Consider the following 19,776-nt stretch of genomic DNA (forward strand, 5'->3'; position numbering starts at 1 on the left):
CGGTTTTCTGGAAAATTTCCAAAATTAATTTCTAGAAAACCGACGGACTGCGACGGTTTTCCGTCGGTTTTCTGGAAAATTTCCTGCATTTTCTGCAGCCACACCTGCACAGAAACCAGTACCAAAAGCAGCTCAAAACTAGCATTAAAATGCTCCAAATCAATTCTAAAAGAGCTACAACACATAAAATCACCCTAAGTAATTATAAAACACATCAAACACTATCTAAACACATCAAACACGATCAAAATAGACCTTCAAAGTTCAGAAATATTTAAATGTCCAATCAAAAGTACCATTAACTAGTTTTAATACAATCTCTTTGCTTCATAGGTACTCTAAGGTATGTCGAATTCTGGACTAACTAGTTCCCCTATAAGCTTAATCATTGAGTCCATAGCAGCTTCAGCAACAGTCCAATCTGATTTGATGTTAATCATTCTAACTGCAACAGACAACTTAGAATGCTGACTCCCTACCTAAAGTGGACGACTAGCCTCTTCTAATTCTTGATAGAAGCGCATTGCTTCTTCATTATGAGGTTCCTCAAAATTTTTCCCAGGTTCAAACCCAGACTGTACGCCAAAAGCATCATTAACCATATCATTAACTCTATCATATTGGACATGACTATATCCTACGACACACTACTTTCACCGACAACCAATTCTAACTTTGAATTCTCAATAACAATTCTAACTTTAATAACTTATGGATTCTTACTTTAATTCTAAAAATTGAAAAGTAAATCTAGTTTTGAGGTTATAGAAATATTATAACTTAATAATTCTAACATAACTTATTCTTCATCTTCCCGGGTTGCAGAGAAGAATCCGAACTGAGGAAATTGGAAAAAGAAAAGAAAGTCTCTCTTTCTACGATCACCTCTAGCGTCCAACCTCTTTGTTTGAAGCTTTGCCAGGAAGCTTCTACTTGTTGAAGCTTTGTTTCCCCTAATTCCGAAACACAACCCTTTGCGGCGCTTGCTTCCTAGCTAGAACTCACACAGCGCAAACATAAATGAGAACGTCACATAGTCTGACTCCCTAGCGCACAGAGCAAGAGTAAGCTACTTCAGTTATAAGGCGGAAAGAGGGAGGCAACTGAAACTTTTAGAGTCGAGTTTACGACGGGAACGAGTAGAATCAATGTGTTCCAATTTCTGGCCTTGCACCGACCATCCAATGGACCATGGACTAAACGGCCACTGCCTGAAAGGACTATGTCCAGGGGACCGCCGCCCCCCCTCCCCCCTCTCACATCAGGTTTTTGAGCAAGAAGAAATCAGAATTGCTTTGAACTTCCTATCGACCCTCTTCTCTGTTCTAGGTATAATTCTAACTTTGAAAAGCACAATTCCAACCAATTCTAAAAATTGAAAAGTAAATCTAGAGAAATAAAATCTACATTTTAGTATTGAGGTTATAGAAATACTATAACTTAACAATTCTAACTTTGAAAAGCACAATCCCAACCAATTCTAACTTTGAATTCTCAATAACAATTCTAACTTTAATAACTTATGGATTCTAACTTTAATTCTAAAAAGTAAATCTAGTCAAATAAAGTCTACATTTTAGTTTTGAGGTTATAGAAATATTATAACTTAATAATTCTAACATAACTTAATAATTCTAACTTTGAAAAGCACAATTCCAACCAATTCTAAAAATTGAAAAGTAAATCTAGAGAAATAAAATTTACATTTTAGTATTGAGGTTATAGAAATACTATAACTTAACAATTCTAACTTTGAAAAGCACAATCTCAACCAATTCTAATTTGGAATGATCAATAACAATTCTAATAACTTATGGAATTCTAACAAAAAACACAATCCAACAAAAAAAAAAAAAAAAACTAGTCAAATAATTAAAGTATACATTTTTGCACATATTCAACATCAATAATATTACAAAGAATGATAACTAAGCTAACACAAATACATTGACAAAGAACATGAAATATAGCACAATCTCAAGCCAAAACAAAAAAAAAAAAAAATGACAACTAAACTAGTCAAATATAGTTTACATTTTTTTCACAAATTCAACATTAATAACATTGCAAATGATGTTTAACAAAGCTAAATAGATTAGCATTAGGCCTAAAATCTACAAATAAAACTAAAATTGAAAGAATTGTAAAAGCCCTAATTTAAGAGAAACTAACCTCAATTAATTAACTTCAAAACGGGTTTGGGATTGGTGGGGACGGGCTGCGCAGGTGGCGGCGCTGGGCGGCGGGGCTGGGCGGAGGGGAGGGGGGCGGCGGGTAGCTAGGGTTTGAGGGGAATGGGAGTTTAATTGGGAAGAGGAGAAGAAATGGGTATGAAAACCCGTCTGGAATGTTTTTAAAGAAAAACCGATGGACAAAACCGACCCTGTCCGTTGGTTTTTCCCGCACGTTTAACCAGATTTGACCCAAAAATTAAAAATAATAATAATAGGAAACCGACCCTATCGGTCGGTTTCCTAAAAAAAATTGTTTTTTTTTTAAAAAACAAATTGAATTGCATATTATTTAAAATATTTTTAAAAATAAAACCGACGTCGTCCGTCGGTTTTATATTAATTTTTTTTTTAATAAAACCGATGTGGGACGTCGATTTTTTTTTTTGCGGATATATATTTTCAAAATTCTGCCAAAAAAACTGACGTCGTCCGTCGGTTTTCTAATTAAAATAATTAAAAAAAATTAGAAATGTAAAAAACCGACGCAGGGAGTCGGTTTTCCATCGATTTTTTAAACCGACGCAGTGCGTCGGTTTTTTGTCCGTCGATTTTTGGCAGTTTTTAGTAGTGTGTCAAGCTTTTGCTATGTTTCATTAACTCTCTTTCAAATCAGAGCAAATGGATTCCAAGTTATCACTCTCAAACTACCCGACCACTTCTGATCAAAACACAAATGCATCAAACCCAAAATCCAACTTACCAGGTGCTTCAAAAGAAAAGATATTCTAGAATACTGACTCTGATGGAGACATTCTACTGTGCTCTGTGCGAAACAGTCCTCCAGAAGCTCGGAGCAAAGGGTGAGTGAGACAAGAAAATTGAAGGGAAAAGGAAGAAGAAGGTACTCTGATAGAAAACATATTTCTCAGAAATCTCCTAGAGCGAAAATGCTAGTCAGATAAGCAAAAAAAGGGTTGCAACAAGTGAATCTGATAAAGCAAGCAATTTATCCACTGCAGGCAGACAGAGTAATGAGGAAGTTAAGGACAATGAAGAATCTCCTCTGCCGAGAAGTAACTCCAGAAAGGTGACAGAGAGTGGAATAGAAAGTTATTTTAGCACTATGAATAAAAGCAACCAAGGTAAAAAATCAGTAGATAAAAGCAGGGAAGAGATGAAAGAAGAGGTACGTTATGCTCAATTTCCTCCACAACAAAAGAGAAAGAGGTCTATCAATGAGACACCTGATCCCTTCAAGAGACAAAAAAGTGACATTGATACAAAGGGGAGGAAAGAAAGTCTGAAAAAGGAAAGAGTCTGCTTGGAAGGATTTTTTATACTAACCTCCTTGAGGCACTAGAAATGAAAGAACTGAAGGAAATGGTAGAATTTCAAAACTGGATGCATCTCTTTACTCTACCCATACCCAGTGTATACGAGGCTAAGGTTATTGAGTTATATGAAAACTTATGCAGGATTGATGATGGTACTCTGGCCTTAACTATGAATGGGACAAAGTTTGTATTGACTGAATCAATAGTTTTGAGTCTTTTGGAAGTAAAAACTGATGAGGTACAAGTCATAACAGGAAAAGGATCCACTAGGTTCAAGAATGAGATAGTGAAGGATGCTCAGTTTGCAGCCAAAGCAAGTCTTTCCAAAAAAGAGCTCAAACCTGAGTACCTACTAGTTTTTGAATTTGTTAACAAGGTGCTCCTGCCAAGAACTGGAGAATGCTCTATTGTGACGCTGGCGGACCTGGTCCTTGTGGAAGCTATGAAAATATTTTAACTAATCAACCTGCCAGCCATCATGTTTGAGCAGATGATCAAGGTGTCAAGCACAATACAAGGCAAGTCTGGTCTTCCTTATGGGTTCTTTCTATCTAAGGTACTTAGGCACTTTAAAGTGAGAACGGGAAAAACCACCATAGGGACAAAAGAGCATATGTTCTCTCTGACCACCCTGGAAGACTGCGAGTTTGTGCAAAAAGGAGTAGGTGTTGCCAGTCCTTCCACCATCTTGCTCTTATTTGAACACCAAGAGTCAGCAAATGCAGAAATCCAACAGCTCAGGGCAGAAAACACCCTTCTGAAAGCTCAACTGACCGAACAAACAAGGAACTCTGATTCACAAGATGAAATAAAAAATTTGATGACTGAAAGGGATCTGTTGAGGGTCACAATAGATGTGCTCAAAGATCAGATAGTGAAGGATCAGCACGCCAACTGTGAGAAAATTAGCAAACTTCTTCAAACACTCAACCGATTGAGTGATTCTTCCTAGTCCTTGTTCTTTCAAAACTGTCATCCTTTCTCCTAAATCTTGATGTTGATAACTCTCTTTTGGGGGTCTTTCTGCTGTGTGACACAATTGCAGCTTAAACTATCATATTTTTGCAATGAATTGATTACTATCTATGTGTTCTTGTTAATCTTTATTAAGCAATCTCTCTCTCTTCTTGTACTCTATTGCTAGTTTGCTACCAGTGGCTCTGAGTTAATTTGGTTGAGTTAATTCTTTTTTTATGATGCCAAAATGGGGAAAGTGCTCAAGTATTGTTGTGGATGGATGTTGATGTTATTGTGGTTTGCAATGCTATGCTTAAGGGGATTCTGTTGCTAAGATGTATTATGCTTTATAACTGGCCTATATCGCAGGGGGAACAAGTGGGACTTAATTATCATGGGGAACATTGTGTCAGAGTTTGTCATCATCAAAAAGGGAAAAATTGATAAAACAAAGCACATTCTATGTTTTGATGATTGTCAAATTGCTGGTGAAATAAAGAGAAACCTGCTCGCTCTGTGCGTCATACTGTCAGCAGCAACAACTATAAAGCTGCATTGCCAACTGCCAACTGCACAACTGTACAACAGTGCTGCGGCCCATGCTTCAAGTCAAACATGGGGTGAGTGATCTCTATCTCACCCACATGTTCCTCAATATGTATACAACTTGTTCCAACATATTATGTATCACTTGAAAACCTAAACCATCTCGTGCAAATTCTTACCGCCACAAGTTCTCAAGTGCTCTCAAGAACAAAGTCACTTACAAGCTGAAGAACCTGATCCAGACACCAGATTATGTCTAAGTTCTTTAGGTTGTTGTGAGTCTTTGTTCATTTTCTCTTTAAACTGTAAACCTACTCTTCTTTCAAGAAGCTGTTGTAGGTATCTTAAATTGTCAGTAGTTGTTAGGCAGTTTACCTATTCAATCTACTGAGTGGTACTCTTGGCTAGAGTTAGTCAAGTGTATTATTTGGTTTGGCTAGAGTTAGTCAAACGTGATTGTGAGCTTGGCTAAGGGTAGTCAAGAGGTGTATTCCTAGATTGCAAGAGGTTGTAATCTGAAGTTGCTCGGTGATAGTGTTGTTGAAATCTTACGTGGTAGGTCGTGGTTTTGAATCCCTTGAGCAAGGAGTTTTTCACGGTAAAATCTTGTGTTATTTACCTACTTTACTGTCTGAGAGAACTGGTAGACAACCAGGTCTCTCCATATACCGTTTCGTGGACGCACGGCTTTGAACAATTATGATGTTAATATAGAAATTGTTTAGATCATATTTGTGCTCTGGATCTGTTCTTGTCAAATTAGAGTCTTTTTAAGAAAGATAAAAATGCAGTATACAATTCTTACTCCAGTTAATGTGGCCACAGTTTTATTTTATGGAAAAAGGATTTTGTTCATATTGTAAGGTGAATTGGGAATAAAAAACATCAAAAGCTTTCAGGCCCATAGGATATCAAGTTAAGTGCGCCCCTAAAGAAAAAAAGTCAAAAGCAATGTACCTAATTTTGAAGGCTATATATATTCACAGCGAGTCTACAAGTTTTAGCATCAAAGTAAATCAATAACAACATTAATTCGCCACATAACATGTCGAATAGTACTACAAGTTTCCTCTATTTTCGTTGCAACAGTTTTAGAAAGCCATTATCAAAATCTAGCCAATCATTTAACCTGTCAAAAGTAAAGCAAACGCCTAGTTTCCGTCCAAAATTGGAGGAAATGAAAAGGGTGTTTGAAAAAATTGACAGTAACAAAGATGGAAAGATCTCAAAAGAAGAATACAAATCGGCAATGAAGATGATGGGTAATGGGGGAAATATGAAATCTTATGAAGTTGCTGATGCATTTCAGGCTGCAGATACTGATGGAGATGGATTCATTAACTTTGAAGAGTTCATGAGAGTGCAGAATCTTGAAGGTGGTGTGAATTCAACTGATATTAGAAGCGCTTTCAAGGCGTTTGATTTAGATGGCGATGGCAAAATTTGTGCAGAGGAATTGTTGAAGGTTCAGCGAATGCTGGGAGAAAAATGTAGCTTGGAGAGTTGCAAGAAAATGGTCAAAGGTGTTGATGCCAATGGTGACGGACTTATAGACATGGACGAATTTGTGACCATGATGACGCGCACCATGAAGCTCGTCTAAGAGTAGTGCTGTATCAAGAGTGGATACTTGTACTTTAGTTTGTGTACAAGCCTTAAATTTAGTACTTACACAATTCAAGAAAACTGCCTTGAGTTATGGAGTGTATAAATAAAATGAAAATTAGCACCTTGATCTTCAGTCTCCTTGCTCCAACACTTATATGCTTGCAATATGTGATAGACTTACAAGCTAAAACTTTTAATTTGTATGTTATAGTGGAGAGAGGGACCATGAGCTATCCTTTTCAGTGTGTTATCCAATCAATAAGACATTTGATTCTTTGTTTTCCTCCAGCAAGAATTCTATACTCCAACCTTTATGTCTTGAGAGCTACCTAGGTTACAAAAGTTACAATTCATGGTATAATTTCATGAGTACACAAATAACAGATAGTTAGTAGGGTAATTAATGAGGAGATCACGGTAGCAAGTGGAGTAAATAGTGAAGATCATGAATATTTCTTAATATACCCAATTTTGGTGTCTTAGTCCCCGTTTGGCCATAAGAATTATTCACTTTTTTCGGAATTTTTTTTCACTTTTTTCAAAAATTAGTGTTTGGCCATGAAAATTCCAAATTCAACTTGAAGTTGTATTTGGAATTTAAAAATAAGAAAAACTTGTTTTCAATTTTTTCACAACCAAAACAAGTGCATTTCAACAAAAAAAATACTATTTGCAAAAACTATGGCCAACCACAACTCCACAACTCCAACTCCAGCTCCAAAATTCCTAAAAAAGTGATTTTTTTTTTATTTCTATGGTCAAACGCCTACTTAGTGAGGTCATGAAGGCTGCAAAATATCTCACATGTTATGTTAAATTAAGTAATAGCTAGTAGTATGATCTTATTCTGAGACAGAACGCCCTCCGTTTTGACTTGCCAAAAATGAATAATACATCTGCCAACATTAGGCTTGTGATGTTTATTCGCCTTAGCAACCAAAACACAGTGCCAAATCAGGAGCCATAACAATCTGGCAGAGGGGGTAACAAAGTACATAGATTATGAATGTCATGCCAGCGGGATGTTTGCCTTTGGTGGGAATATGTGGAGTCTTTTTAACTAGTAAGGGTTAAGGTTTGGAAGGATTATTTATCAAAGAGGTAACTAGGTGCTGTTGTTAGAGTCTCACAATGGTTAATATATTAGTTGTTATCTCCTTATATCGTCTTGTGAAATTCTCACTTCATGATCTAACTTTTAGGGTTGTATTTGGCCAAAGTTCATTTCCTCACACATCACATAGTATCACAATCGGACACATCCCTATTATCGGTTTACCCATTAATGACGGACCCCCTGTGTTATGTTGCCACCCTCCAAATGTCCAGACCTGGCATGCGGTGGGTTCTAGAGTCCCACGTTAGTCGAGGAAATGAAATGATCAACCATCTTTCCTTCTAATGCAAATAAAGCTAGCCAATTAGGAAATAGGAGTACCTCATTATGAAATGATGGATAAGCAGGATCTGATTCTAAGATCAAGTTGCACTAATATTTGTGGTAAAATGGGATTTTATTCATGAATCTATGCGTCATCGTTCATACTTAAAAAAGTATTCTAGAAAGATTCCATTGTTAATTTACTCCCAACGATTGGAGTGAGAATAAAGTTGCTAGAATCAGCATCAGTTCAAACCCACAAATAAAAAGAAATTCATATTATTAGTGTGCATGAATTCTCTCTGCTTTAGGGATGATGTGGATTGAACTAATTCATCTTGAACAGAAGTCCAAAAGTAAAAGAGGCCCATCAAATTATATACTACTAGTACTAGATAAATTCCCTATCACTTGAAAAACTTATGCAAATTTAACAACCAATAGAGGATAGAACTATCACCCCAGCAAAGCAAGGAAGTATACAAGATCAGGGCATTTTCTCTTTGCTGACTAACAAAAGGAGTACGAAGAGATGGCTATAATGAATTGTATCGAGCTACCAGTGCAGCAGCCCAATAAGGATATGTCAGTGCAAGAATTCAAGGTGTGGATTAAGCAATTCGACACGGATCATGACAAGCGTATTAGCCGCGAAGAACTGACAGAGGCACTCGAGAGTCTACACGTGTGGTTCAGCTCGTGGAAGGCTCGTCGAGTCATGAAGGATGCTGATACTGATCATGGGTTTCATTGATAACAAGAAAGAAGTAGAGAAACTGGTCAAGTATGCACAACAACGTTTGCACATGAAAATCCATCAAAGTTAATTAGTGACCATCTCCCTGCAGCTTTATCCCCTCTATAGTTGTTGATGCTTCTTCTTTGATTGGATTATGTGTTTGTAAGATTAATTTAATTCACACAGGATCTTGAACACAATAATCTTACATGGAGATAATACGGAAAACATACCTGATGCGGAAGACATTATCACGAAAGCGGAAGCTTTAATTGTGTAAATTGATTTCTACCTCCTTGCCCTAGTCTTACGTTACCACAACCGTCAATGATGGAAAAGTATATTAGAAGAAGTGGTAACCCTAATGGGTGGAGGGAGGACCAATTTATAGGAGCTGAGACTTAATCCGGTACGTCCATCAAGTAACCGATCTAACAGACGAGATTTATTCCTCATTAAATATTAGTTATGAGTTTTACATTAATTGGGCCACATATTAGAATTAATAAAATTCTAACATTCTCCCACTTGGACCAATGACCGCATAACACTAATATTTAACAACATAAACATTAGTTGCGCATAAAATAAATCTCTTATATAACGTCCATCATACATACCATAATATGACAAACCACTAATGCGAGTTATGGCGGTTATACATAATTTTGTGCTACATACTCCCTTCTATATACTACAACATTAGCAACTAATCATACTAGGTTCATAAGTTATAAAACATTTAACATTATGGTCCACAATAATGTCTCATGGATTCTTATCCTGTAATATCTCAAAACAATAATCTGTACACCATTATGAGAGACAGGAAATTCATTAAAGTATATCAGAAACACATAATTGAGCTCAGAGTGTCAAACATCATAAAGAAAAACATCAATCATAAGTACAACCAAGACCCATTCTATGTACATGTTCTTTACATGTCTTTGGTTGTAAACCTTTCGTTAACGGATCTGCAATCATGAGATCAGTTCTAATATGCTCAAGTGACACCCTTTGTTTCTGAACTTCATCCTTGACAGTAAAGTACTTTAATTCCATATGTTTGGCACCTTTGGAGTACTTATCATTCTTGGAGAAGAATATTGCTGCAGTATTATCACAATAAATTTTCAGCGGCTTGGTAATGGTGTCGACAACCCCAAGTCCTGAAATAAAGTTCCGCAGCCATAATGCATGAATTGTGGCTTCAAAACATGCTACAAATTCTACTTCCATTGTGGATGTAGCAATGACAGATTGCTTATCACTCTTCCACGATATTGTTCCTTCAGCTAATAGGAACAAGTAACCAAAAGTGGACTTTCTAGTGTCAACAAATCCACCATGATCTGAATCCGAGTATCCAATGACTTCCAAACTGTTGGATCTCCTATATGTGAGCATGTAATCCTTCGTTCCTATCAGGTACCTCAAAACTTTCTTTGCAGCTTTCCAATGATCAATTCCCGGGTTACCCTGATATCTTCCCAGCATTCCGACCGCAAAACTAATATCCGGTCTTGTGCAAGTTTGAGCATACATCAAACTTCCAACAATAGAAGAGTAAGGAATTGACTCCATTTCTTTTCGTTCTACGTCATTCTTTGGACACTGCATGAGACTAAATTTGTCCCCTTTTGAATTGGAACAACTCCTGTTGAACAATTATTCATGTTAAATCTCTCAAGAACTCTTTCGATATAGCCTTTCTGAGACAATCCCAATAGTCCTTGTGATCTATCACGAAATATTTCTATCCCTATCACATAGGATGCCTCACCCATATCTTTCATTTCAAAATTCTTAGAGAGGAAATCTTTCGTCTCACGTAATATGCCCAAATCATTAGCAGCAAGCAAAATATCGTCAACATATAGGACTAAGAATATAAACTTGCTCCCACTGATCTTTTGGTATACACACCGATCAACGGTGTTTTCCTTAAATCCAAAAGATGTGATGGTATCATTAAATTTATATACCATTGTCGTGAGGCTTGTTTGAGTCCATATATTGACTTCTTTATTTACACACCATTTGACCTTTTTCTTTAATTTCGAAACCCTCTGGTTGGTCCATATAAACTTCCTCCTCGAGGTCTCCATTAAGAAAGGCAGTTTTCACATCCATTTGGTGTAACTCTAAATCATATTGAGCCACCAAAGCCATAATAATTCTCAACGAGTCTTTCTTTGAGACCGGTGAAAATGTCTCTTTATAATCAATGCCTCTTTTCTGAGTATAGCCCTTGGCAACAAGTCTGGCTTTATATCGTTCAATATTGCCATTTGAATCGCGCTTGGTCTTGAAGACCCATCTACATCCGATTCTTTTAGAACTTTCTGGAAATTCAATGAGATCCCAGACTTTGTTGTATTCCATTGCTTTTAACTCTTCTTTCATGGCATCAATCCATTTGTCAGACTCAGTACTTTCTATGGCTTGTGAAAATGAAACCGGATCTTTATTAAGTCTAATGTCAAAATCTGACTCTTGTAAATAAACCACATAATCGTCTGGAATAGCCGATTTTCTTTCCCTTTGAGATTTTCTCAATGGCACTGTTTGTGATTCATTTGCGTCAGATATTTGTGAGTTAGTTCCTTCCTGGAGTGTTTCATTCAAATGTTGTTCAGTATTGTCAAAGTGTTCTTCGACAACAGGAACAATATTTGTTATTGGTGTGGAAATAGGCACATTCATGGGCAATGGAACATTAACCCTTACCTCATTTATTTCCACACTTTGTCGCTCGACACTCCAACTAACTTCACCATTTTCAATGAATCTTGCATTACCGGTTTCAACAATTCTTGAGCTATGGTTTGGACAGTAAAACCTATACCCTTTAGATTTCTCTAGGTAACCAATAAAGTAACCACTTAATGTTCGAGAATCTAATTTCTTTTCATGTGGATTATAAATTCTAGCCTCCGCTGGGCAACCCCAAACATGCAGGTGTCTTAAACTAGGTTTCCTTCCAGTCCACAGTTCAAAAGGAGTCTTTGGAACTGCCTTACTAGGAATCCTGTTTAATAAATACACAGCGGTACTAAGAGCATACATCCACAAAGTTTTGGGTAATTGATAACGTCCAAATACACTCCTCAAAGAGAAAGTGTACACGGTCGTATGCAATATATTTACCCAACTATGAGTCGGGGTCGATCCCACAGGGAACAATGTGCTAGGCGATTAAGAAAGTAAGGAACTTGCACCAACTACGCTAAAGCCAAACGATAGATAATATTTTGATTTTTGTTTGAGAAAATTATAACTAATGCGGAAATGTAAACTAACCTAGAAAGCGAGTAAAATGATCAATGGCCACAAGCATGGATAATAGGAGATTACACTCAAGTAACGATCCAACGTATTTTACGATTTTACAACTAAGAGCGGATTTGTGTTGATAGATAATGATATCTAAAATCTCATTGAAAGTCTTCCAACCAAATCAATGAATTTCACTCTAAGCTTTTCCAAGCCTTAGAGTGTGATATTAGGTACAATCAATTTAACCTCAAGTAACTATCCTCTTCCGAGCTCAAGTTATTAGATGAGTTTAATGACCAAAATTCTTGTTAATTAATCTTTCCCAACCTATATTTCCTCTTCCGAGCTCAATCTAAGTAAATGGGTGAGTCCTAGGGTTAGCTAATCCCTTTGGAAACATTCAAGAACGAGATTAATTAAATCAACAAAGACCCACTTCAATAGCAATAAGAATCATTCAATACATAAGCATAACAAGAGTTTCAAACCAAACTTTAATCAAGAATATTTTCACAATCAAGATTCAAGTAATGGAATAAATACTACACACTTAGATATGCAATACAAAACAAGGAATTGAAGAAAGGATTAAGAAATATCTCATTGAAGTGCTTCCAATCTTCTCCTCCAATGTTGTAGAAAAACCCTAGCCTCCAAAACTTGCAAAATGACCAAAGATGGAAAATGTTTTGCCCTAGCCTCTCTTTTGTAGCTCCCCCCAATTTTTCCAAGTCCAAAAAATGTCAAAATCTGCCCCCATATTTCCGTTTTTGCAATTCTGCCCGTTTTTGCAAAACTGTCCACTTTTGACAGTTTTGCAAATCTGTCCCGTTTTTGCAAAACTGTCCAGCTTTGACAGTTTTGCAAAAATGTCCAGTTTGACCTCTTTTTGACTTTCTTTTCACTTGGTATCTTCCAATCACTCATTTCAGCTACTTGGCTTGTTTTGCTCTATTTTGTTCCATTTTGGTCCATTTTGATCCATTTTGCTCTTTTATGCTCTCCGGGCATCCTTTCCTACAAAACAACATAAAAACACAAAAAGTAACAACAAAAGTGCTTAAGGAGTCACAAAAGCTTAAGGAATTAGCGTCGAATATCGCGTAATTTCACGACTCATCAACACCCCCAACTTAAAGTCTTTGCTTGTCCTCAAGCAAACTAAAACAAAAATCTCAATGAGGATCCATTTTAAGCACAAAAACATGACTTTGGTTGGTACCAACAATTAGGCTACAAGCATGTGAAGCTTCAACCAAATAACTCCCTCATTCAAAATACAATTTCAAGAATGCAATAGAGATATAAAACTATCAAGCAACAACACTCAAGTCTCAATAAGTGACTCAAAACTACTAGCTTACTAGATATGCTCAGTTGACTCAACTTTGGATTTTTCAACATCACCAATCTATCGTAATCCATATGCTCTCACAAGAAAGAAAGTCCCAAAATCACTGTATTCACAACAACAACACAAGGGACAATTACACAAAGTCACTCACACTCAACAAAAAAAATTCTAGTGCTAACAAATATCACACCATAAGCTTGCCCTTATTTTCAATCATCACTAACTCAAGAACATTTAGTTGGAGATCACATAGGGACTTTTTAAGCTTGTAATGTAGGCTTAGGGAAGGGTAGGATAAGTATTTGGGATACAAGTAACTACGCCCTCCTTGAACACTACACAAAACCTTTCGTCCACTTTCCTCTTCATTTCAAAACAACACTCCTTCCTTTGCATACTAGTTTCCCCAATTATTCCAACTTCCTTTATAAAGTTCCAAAATATAATGTGCTAGCACATGCCACCCCCAACTATAAATGTTTCAGTGTCCTCGCTGCACATAATCAAAACAAAACATAAAAATAGAAAAGGAAAAAAAAAGTTTTTTTTTTTTGGCTGGCACCACCTGCGACCACATATGCGAATCGCAGGTCTGACCTGCGAGTCGCAGGTGATGTCACCTGCATTTTTTTTTTTTGGCTGGCACCACCTGCGACCACACATGCGAATCGCAGGTCTGACCTGCGAGTCGCAGGTGATGTCACCTGCATTTTTTTTTTTTTTTTTTTTTTTTTTACAAAGATACTTTTTTTTTTGCACAAAAAGTTTGCAACCTTTTTGTATTTTTTAAATTTTTCTTCTTTTCTTTTGACTTTTTCACAACACCAACCTTCACCACTCTCAAGCAACACTAACACTCCCAACTTAGGCTTTTGGCCTCAAATTCACAATTTCAAGTTCAAGGAGGGAAACGTTCAAAAGAGAGACTTTTCATCAAACATGGTAAAGGCTTGTAATGTGGCAATCAAAGAAAAGGTCATAATCTCAAATGGGGTTACTAGTGATATTATTTATGCAATGGTAGGCTAGAAAGGCTAAAGAGGCTTTTTCAAACATCACAAAGATAGCCCAAGGTCATCTCTCCAACCAATATGATCAAAATTACTATTGAAAGACTAACCGGGCAAGTTCTAGATGATAAAAGTAAACACAAGATTTATTCAACAAACACTCACACACATGGCATATGAACTAGTCAAGATGGATCAATTTCACTTCCCAAGCAAGAACAACTAGTGCAATATCTCATAATCCAAAGTAAACACAACCAGCAGGTAAAGAGTCACAAAATGAGCCAAAAAGTTGTCACAAAGATCATTCTTTCCTATGCACCTTGCTTTTTAACTTTCACAACAATTTGGAGAGGTATTCATATTTCAATTTCACATGCAAGAGACTAACTCTATTAGTACCAAACAAGCCAAGAGTTTTCACATATTTCCTCAAAGGAGAACCTACACCTAAACTTACAATACTAATGAAAGAAGCTAAGAAAGAAAATAAAATAATAAGAGTGACTAATCCACAACATGTCAAAAGAACAAAATTTTCAAAAATTTTGAGCAAGTTTCAAAATATAATGCGCTACCACGTGCCACCCCCAACTATAAACATTGCAGTGTCCTTGCTGCACATAATAAAAAAAACATAAAAATAGAAAAGAGAGGCTAGGGCAAAACATTTTCCATCTTTGGTCATTTTGCAAGTTTTGGAGGCTAGGGTTTTTCTACAACATTGGAGGAGAAGATTGGAAGCACTTCAATGAGATATTTCTTAATCCTTTCTTCAATTCCTTGTTTTGTATTGCATATCTAAGTGTGTAGTATTTATTCCATTACTTGAATCTTGATTGTGAAAATATTCTTGATTAAAGTTTGGTTTGAAACTCTTGTTATGCTTATGTATTGAATGATTCTTATTGCTATTGAAGTGGGTCTTTGTTGATTTAATTAATCTCGTTCTTGAATGTTTCCAAAGGGATTAGCTAACCCTAGGACTCACCCATTTACTTAGATTGAGCTTGGAAGAGGAAATCTAGGTTGAGAAAGATTAATTAACAAGAATTTGGGTCATTAAACTCATCTAATAACTTGAGCTCGGAAGAGGATAGTTACTTGAGGTTAAATTGATTGTACCTAATATCACACTCTAAGGCTTAGAAAAGCTTAGAGTGAAATTCATTGATTTGGTTGGAAGATGTTATATCCTGCATTTTCGAACGTCGAATTATTTGTAAGCTGAGGTGGGGCCCACACATCAATATTTTTTTTGGGACATGTGAAAAGTTATATGAATCGTATATGTAAAGTTAAACACAACCCGTGAAGGGCCCTGGAGCCAAATCAAAGTGGAAGCCCTCCAAACGAATATTTTTAAGAAAACGTTTTCGGATGACCTGACTTGGAGGGGCAAAAACGGCATTATAAGTTTAGAATTTGGGAAAATGCCCAGAGATAAAAGTTGTAGATAATTGAAATAGCTTTCCAACGGTAGGTCGTGGGCTCCCAGGCGACGTCGGTACAAGGAGATATGGACATTTTAAGGCGGAAAGGTCAAGCTGGGCAGTGAAATGGGCCCAACCCGATTCCAATCCGGGTCAGGCCCATTTCCTTATTATTTAAGGGAGTTTTCAGCCTCCTCCTCCACATTTCAGATCAGAAAAGATCCAAAAAATTCCATTAGAGAGAGAGAGAGAAAACTTCAAGGCTAAGAAGATCATTTTGATCAAAATCCGAGCTCCGAATCCCGAAGCTCATGAAGAGAAAAACGTTGTACGTTGCGTTGCCTTCAATTTGAGATAAATATTAGTCTTGGGGGATGAAATTTTCGTGGTGGATCTTCTGATAAGGTATTTATAAAATTCCTTTTATGTTATTAAAGTGTTTATTTAGAGTTTTAACGAATTAGAACGGAGAAAACAGCATTATAAACTCGTTTGTTGTTTTGTTGAAATTTATGGGTGAGGGGCTGTTTTAATTGAAATTGATGGACTGATTTGAATTAATATTTTGGTTGTTTTAATCATGGATTATGTGAGGAGAGTGAAGGAACTTAATGGTTATTAAGTTGTTGTAGGAAAACATACAACTTTGTTATGGTTTATGTAAAAATGGAAATGAAAGTATCAAGAGGAAAATTATGATTATTGTGGATGAATTTGGAAGATGGAAATGTATAATGAATTTGTATGTTGAAGGTTAGGAAAAATTGGAAAGTAGTGGCTTAATGGAAAGTTTGAATGTTCGCATACCTTATGAATATTGGGTGAAAATGGTATGGATGCTTCCGATGTATGTTGTAATGAATTTGGTGGGTGATGAATATCAAAATAACAAGTTTGGTTCGGAAATGTAAGTTTGAAACGAAAGATGTGTCGTTATGCCGAAACGATGGCTAGTGATGCCATAGTGTGTGTTTTAATGTCTGTTGTTGTTTTTGCTGTTGTTCTGGGTTGTTGTGTAGTGAATTGAGCCGAGCTAAGTCTCGGGGATGTCTTATATACAGAGGAAATGCTGCCGAAATTTCGGTAGGCAAACATGTGTTAAGTTGGATTATTGAAAAGTTTGAAACTAACAAATGGTAAACTTGACCATTTCTAGATTTTGGACGAGATTGGGATCGACGCCAAGCGAGCGTAAGGCGCTATCGAGGTATGTGAAGCATTTTCCTTTGTTCCTAGGCATGTTCTGGATGTGATAGGCTCGGCCGCGAGCCTTAAGTACGACTCCGTTCCCCGGAATTCGAGACGGAAAACCGCTCCAATTCCTTCAATTCAATTGAAGCTATTTTCTTACAAATTGCCTTTAAAGTGATTTTTTGTACAAAACTCCCCTAAACGGAGTCGGAACACTTCCAAACGATTATGGATGACCTCATAAGGTCTATTAGCGATAATTTACATATGTTGCCTCGAGTTGGTCCGAGGCGGGCCCGCAAGGCCCGATATCTTCTGTAATACTTTAAATACTTCCATTTTGTCCGATTTTCTCAGAAACCACCTGAACTATTATTTTGATTATGATACAACTATTTTTATGAAATTCTTATAAAATAACTTCTGAACATCTGAGAATCCGATTCTGATAATAATCTGTCGTGCCTTCCCAAGTAGGATATAGGCGCGTACTATGCATACTATCCGTATACTCTGATTTTGGCTCGCCGTTTGGCACCCTTTAGTCTGATTGAGTCTGTATGTATGTGGTTTCCCATGGATCTGTTCGTGGCTGTCTCAATGCATTCCTTCACTGCGTCCCGGGCCAGGTTCTGTTATCGTGCATATTTCTCTGCATTGTTCACCGCGTCCCTCGGCGTACGGGCCGGGATCTGTATGTCTGTATGATACTATGATCTGTGTATGGGGATGGCGGCCAGGATGGCATATGATCTGATCTGATTCTGTCTGTCCACCGCGTCCCGTACTAAGAGGGCCGGGTTCTGTTTACCGCGCCCCCAGACAGGGCCGGGATCTGTATGTCTGTATGCATGTGCCATCAGTATGTATATAAACACATGCCTCTGTATGATTCAGTATGATTCTGCACTACTCTGCATGCATAATTCTATCAGGTATACTTCTGTCTGTCTGTCTGAACTACGACTATGTCTGTATGTCCGTATGGATTCTGATTCTGTATGTCCGTATGGATTCTGATTTTGTATGTCCATATGGATTCTGATTCTGTCTGTCTGGACCATGATTATGTCCGTCTGTCGGGACTATGACTCTGTCTGTCCGGCTTATGAGCCAGTCTAGTATATTTATGCGCTTCCGGTCCAGATCATGATTATGTTTGATATATTTCTGCTTTACATACTCGGTACATTTTTGTACTGACCCCCGGTTCTTCGGGGGCTGCGTTACATGCCCGCAGGTACAGGCGCACTCGGTGACACGCCGCCAGTCTAGGGCACAGGTTCTGCTATCTTGAAGAGCTCCTTTTGATTCGGAGCATGTACTTTGGTATATATATCTTTTGTTTTCCGTATGTTCTGTATGTATGGAAGTTCTGGGTACGGCGGGGCCCTGTCCCGTCATATGATTCTGTATGTCTGTAGAGGCCTGTAGATAGATGTGTGGGTTACGGGTTTCGTCTGTATGTTAGCCTTATCGGCTTATCTGTAAATGTCTGCATGTTCAGGTATATATATATGTTTGCGCGCGTGCCGTATCTGTATCGGCCTACTTCTGTAATATCCGTTTGAAAAAAAAAAATCTGTACGATACGAAATTCGGTCAGGTAGGTATGTACGGGTACCCAGCTAGGGTGCCAGTCGCGGCCCACGGGGTTGGGTCGTGACAGAAGTGGTATCAGAGCGGTTAGTCCTCGGAATGTCTACAGGCCGTGTCTAGTAGAGTCTTGTTTATCGATGTGTTGTGCACCATATCTATAAACAGGAAGCTACAGGGCATCTAGGATGTTACCCTTCTTTGAATCTTAGATCATGCGATAGAGCCAGCTGTAGGATATGAATTCCTTTCGACTAACTTTTAATTTCAGCCAAAGGACGGCATCGACAGAAGGCAATGGCTGATGATATTGGAGGCCGCACAGTACTCAGGTAAGCAATAATATGAAAGCTGTGTGTCGGAGAAGTTGTTTGATGTGTGGTAGAAATATAAAGCTGAAGATTGAACAGAAAAGTGAACAGGAAGGAGCCTCCGATGTTGTTCGAGTTGGGCATGTGAGGTAAGCCTCGACATCTGTATAATTTTATCTGTAATTGTTAGCCCCGTGTGGCTACGAGACGACATGATATGATGTATATATATATGCGTATATGTGTTGGCCCTGTGAGGCATGGTTGGTATTTCTTGTGTACAGGTTTCGGATAGTAAGAAATACAGAGAAACCTCTGCCCAAATTTTTTTCCAGAGATATGGAAGTAAATATATATAAAGTAAGTACAAACAGGTTCCGCGATACTTGTCGGAATTTAGTTTTCTTCTGTCGGTGGTTGGAGAGCACCTTATGGTGATATTTTATCAGATTTCACCGACTATTTGGAGACGGAATTCGTGGGACGAAGACTTAAATCTGTGGCCTGTCTGTAATTGTATGTATATGTGTATGAAAGTGAATATCGGAGATCCAGCAATATGGAAATTGTGCAACTTAGCCGGGGGTGGGACCCGCTACAAAAAATTTCCGAAAATTTGCTAAGACCCCGAACTGCCCTAAAATTATGTGACAAAGGTCCTGCAGGGCAATTGACGAAATTATATCAGCCCTAACGCGTCAAAATGCATGAAAGTTTCGGGGTTAAGCGTGCTCAAGCCAGAGCAATTCTGGGATGGGTGACCCCCCTGGGAAGTAATGCAAAATTTTGCACAAGTGTAAGTATGATAGATATAAATGAAAATTTGGGGTAATCTAAAGGAAAAGAGAATGTGTGGAGTA

The 19,776-nt window shown here is 37.6% G+C and overlaps 2 protein-coding genes and 1 long non-coding RNA gene across 3 annotated transcripts; 2 read left to right on the forward strand and 1 right to left on the reverse strand.

Annotated features, from left to right (window-relative positions):
- The first annotated feature begins 6,003 nt into the window (after positions 1-6,003).
- Positions 6,004-6,901, forward strand: LOC132621881 (calmodulin-like protein 30). Its single transcript, XM_060336353.1, has one exon. It carries the CDS (start codon positions 6,057-6,059, stop codon positions 6,612-6,614), a length of 558 nt encoding a protein of 185 aa, XP_060192336.1. The 5' UTR covers positions 6,004-6,056; the 3' UTR covers positions 6,615-6,901.
- Positions 6,902-9,636: 2,735 nt separating this feature from the next.
- Positions 9,637-10,326, reverse strand: LOC132624317 (secreted RxLR effector protein 161-like). Its single transcript, XM_060339116.1, has one exon. It carries the CDS (start codon positions 10,324-10,326, stop codon positions 9,637-9,639), a length of 690 nt encoding a protein of 229 aa, XP_060195099.1.
- Positions 10,327-15,636: 5,310 nt separating this feature from the next.
- LOC132623149 (uncharacterized) lies at positions 15,637-19,326 on the forward strand. Its single transcript, XR_009576106.1, has 3 exons — positions 15,637-16,223; positions 16,975-17,025; positions 18,250-19,326. It is a non-coding gene; the product is annotated as an uncharacterized LOC132623149 (long non-coding RNA).
- The last annotated feature ends 450 nt before the right edge of the window (positions 19,327-19,776 follow it).

This window comes from Lycium barbarum, chromosome 12 (assembly GCF_019175385.1).
Source record: "Lycium barbarum isolate Lr01 chromosome 12, ASM1917538v2, whole genome shotgun sequence".
Lineage (NCBI taxonomy): Eukaryota > Viridiplantae > Streptophyta > Magnoliopsida > Solanales > Solanaceae > Lycium > Lycium barbarum.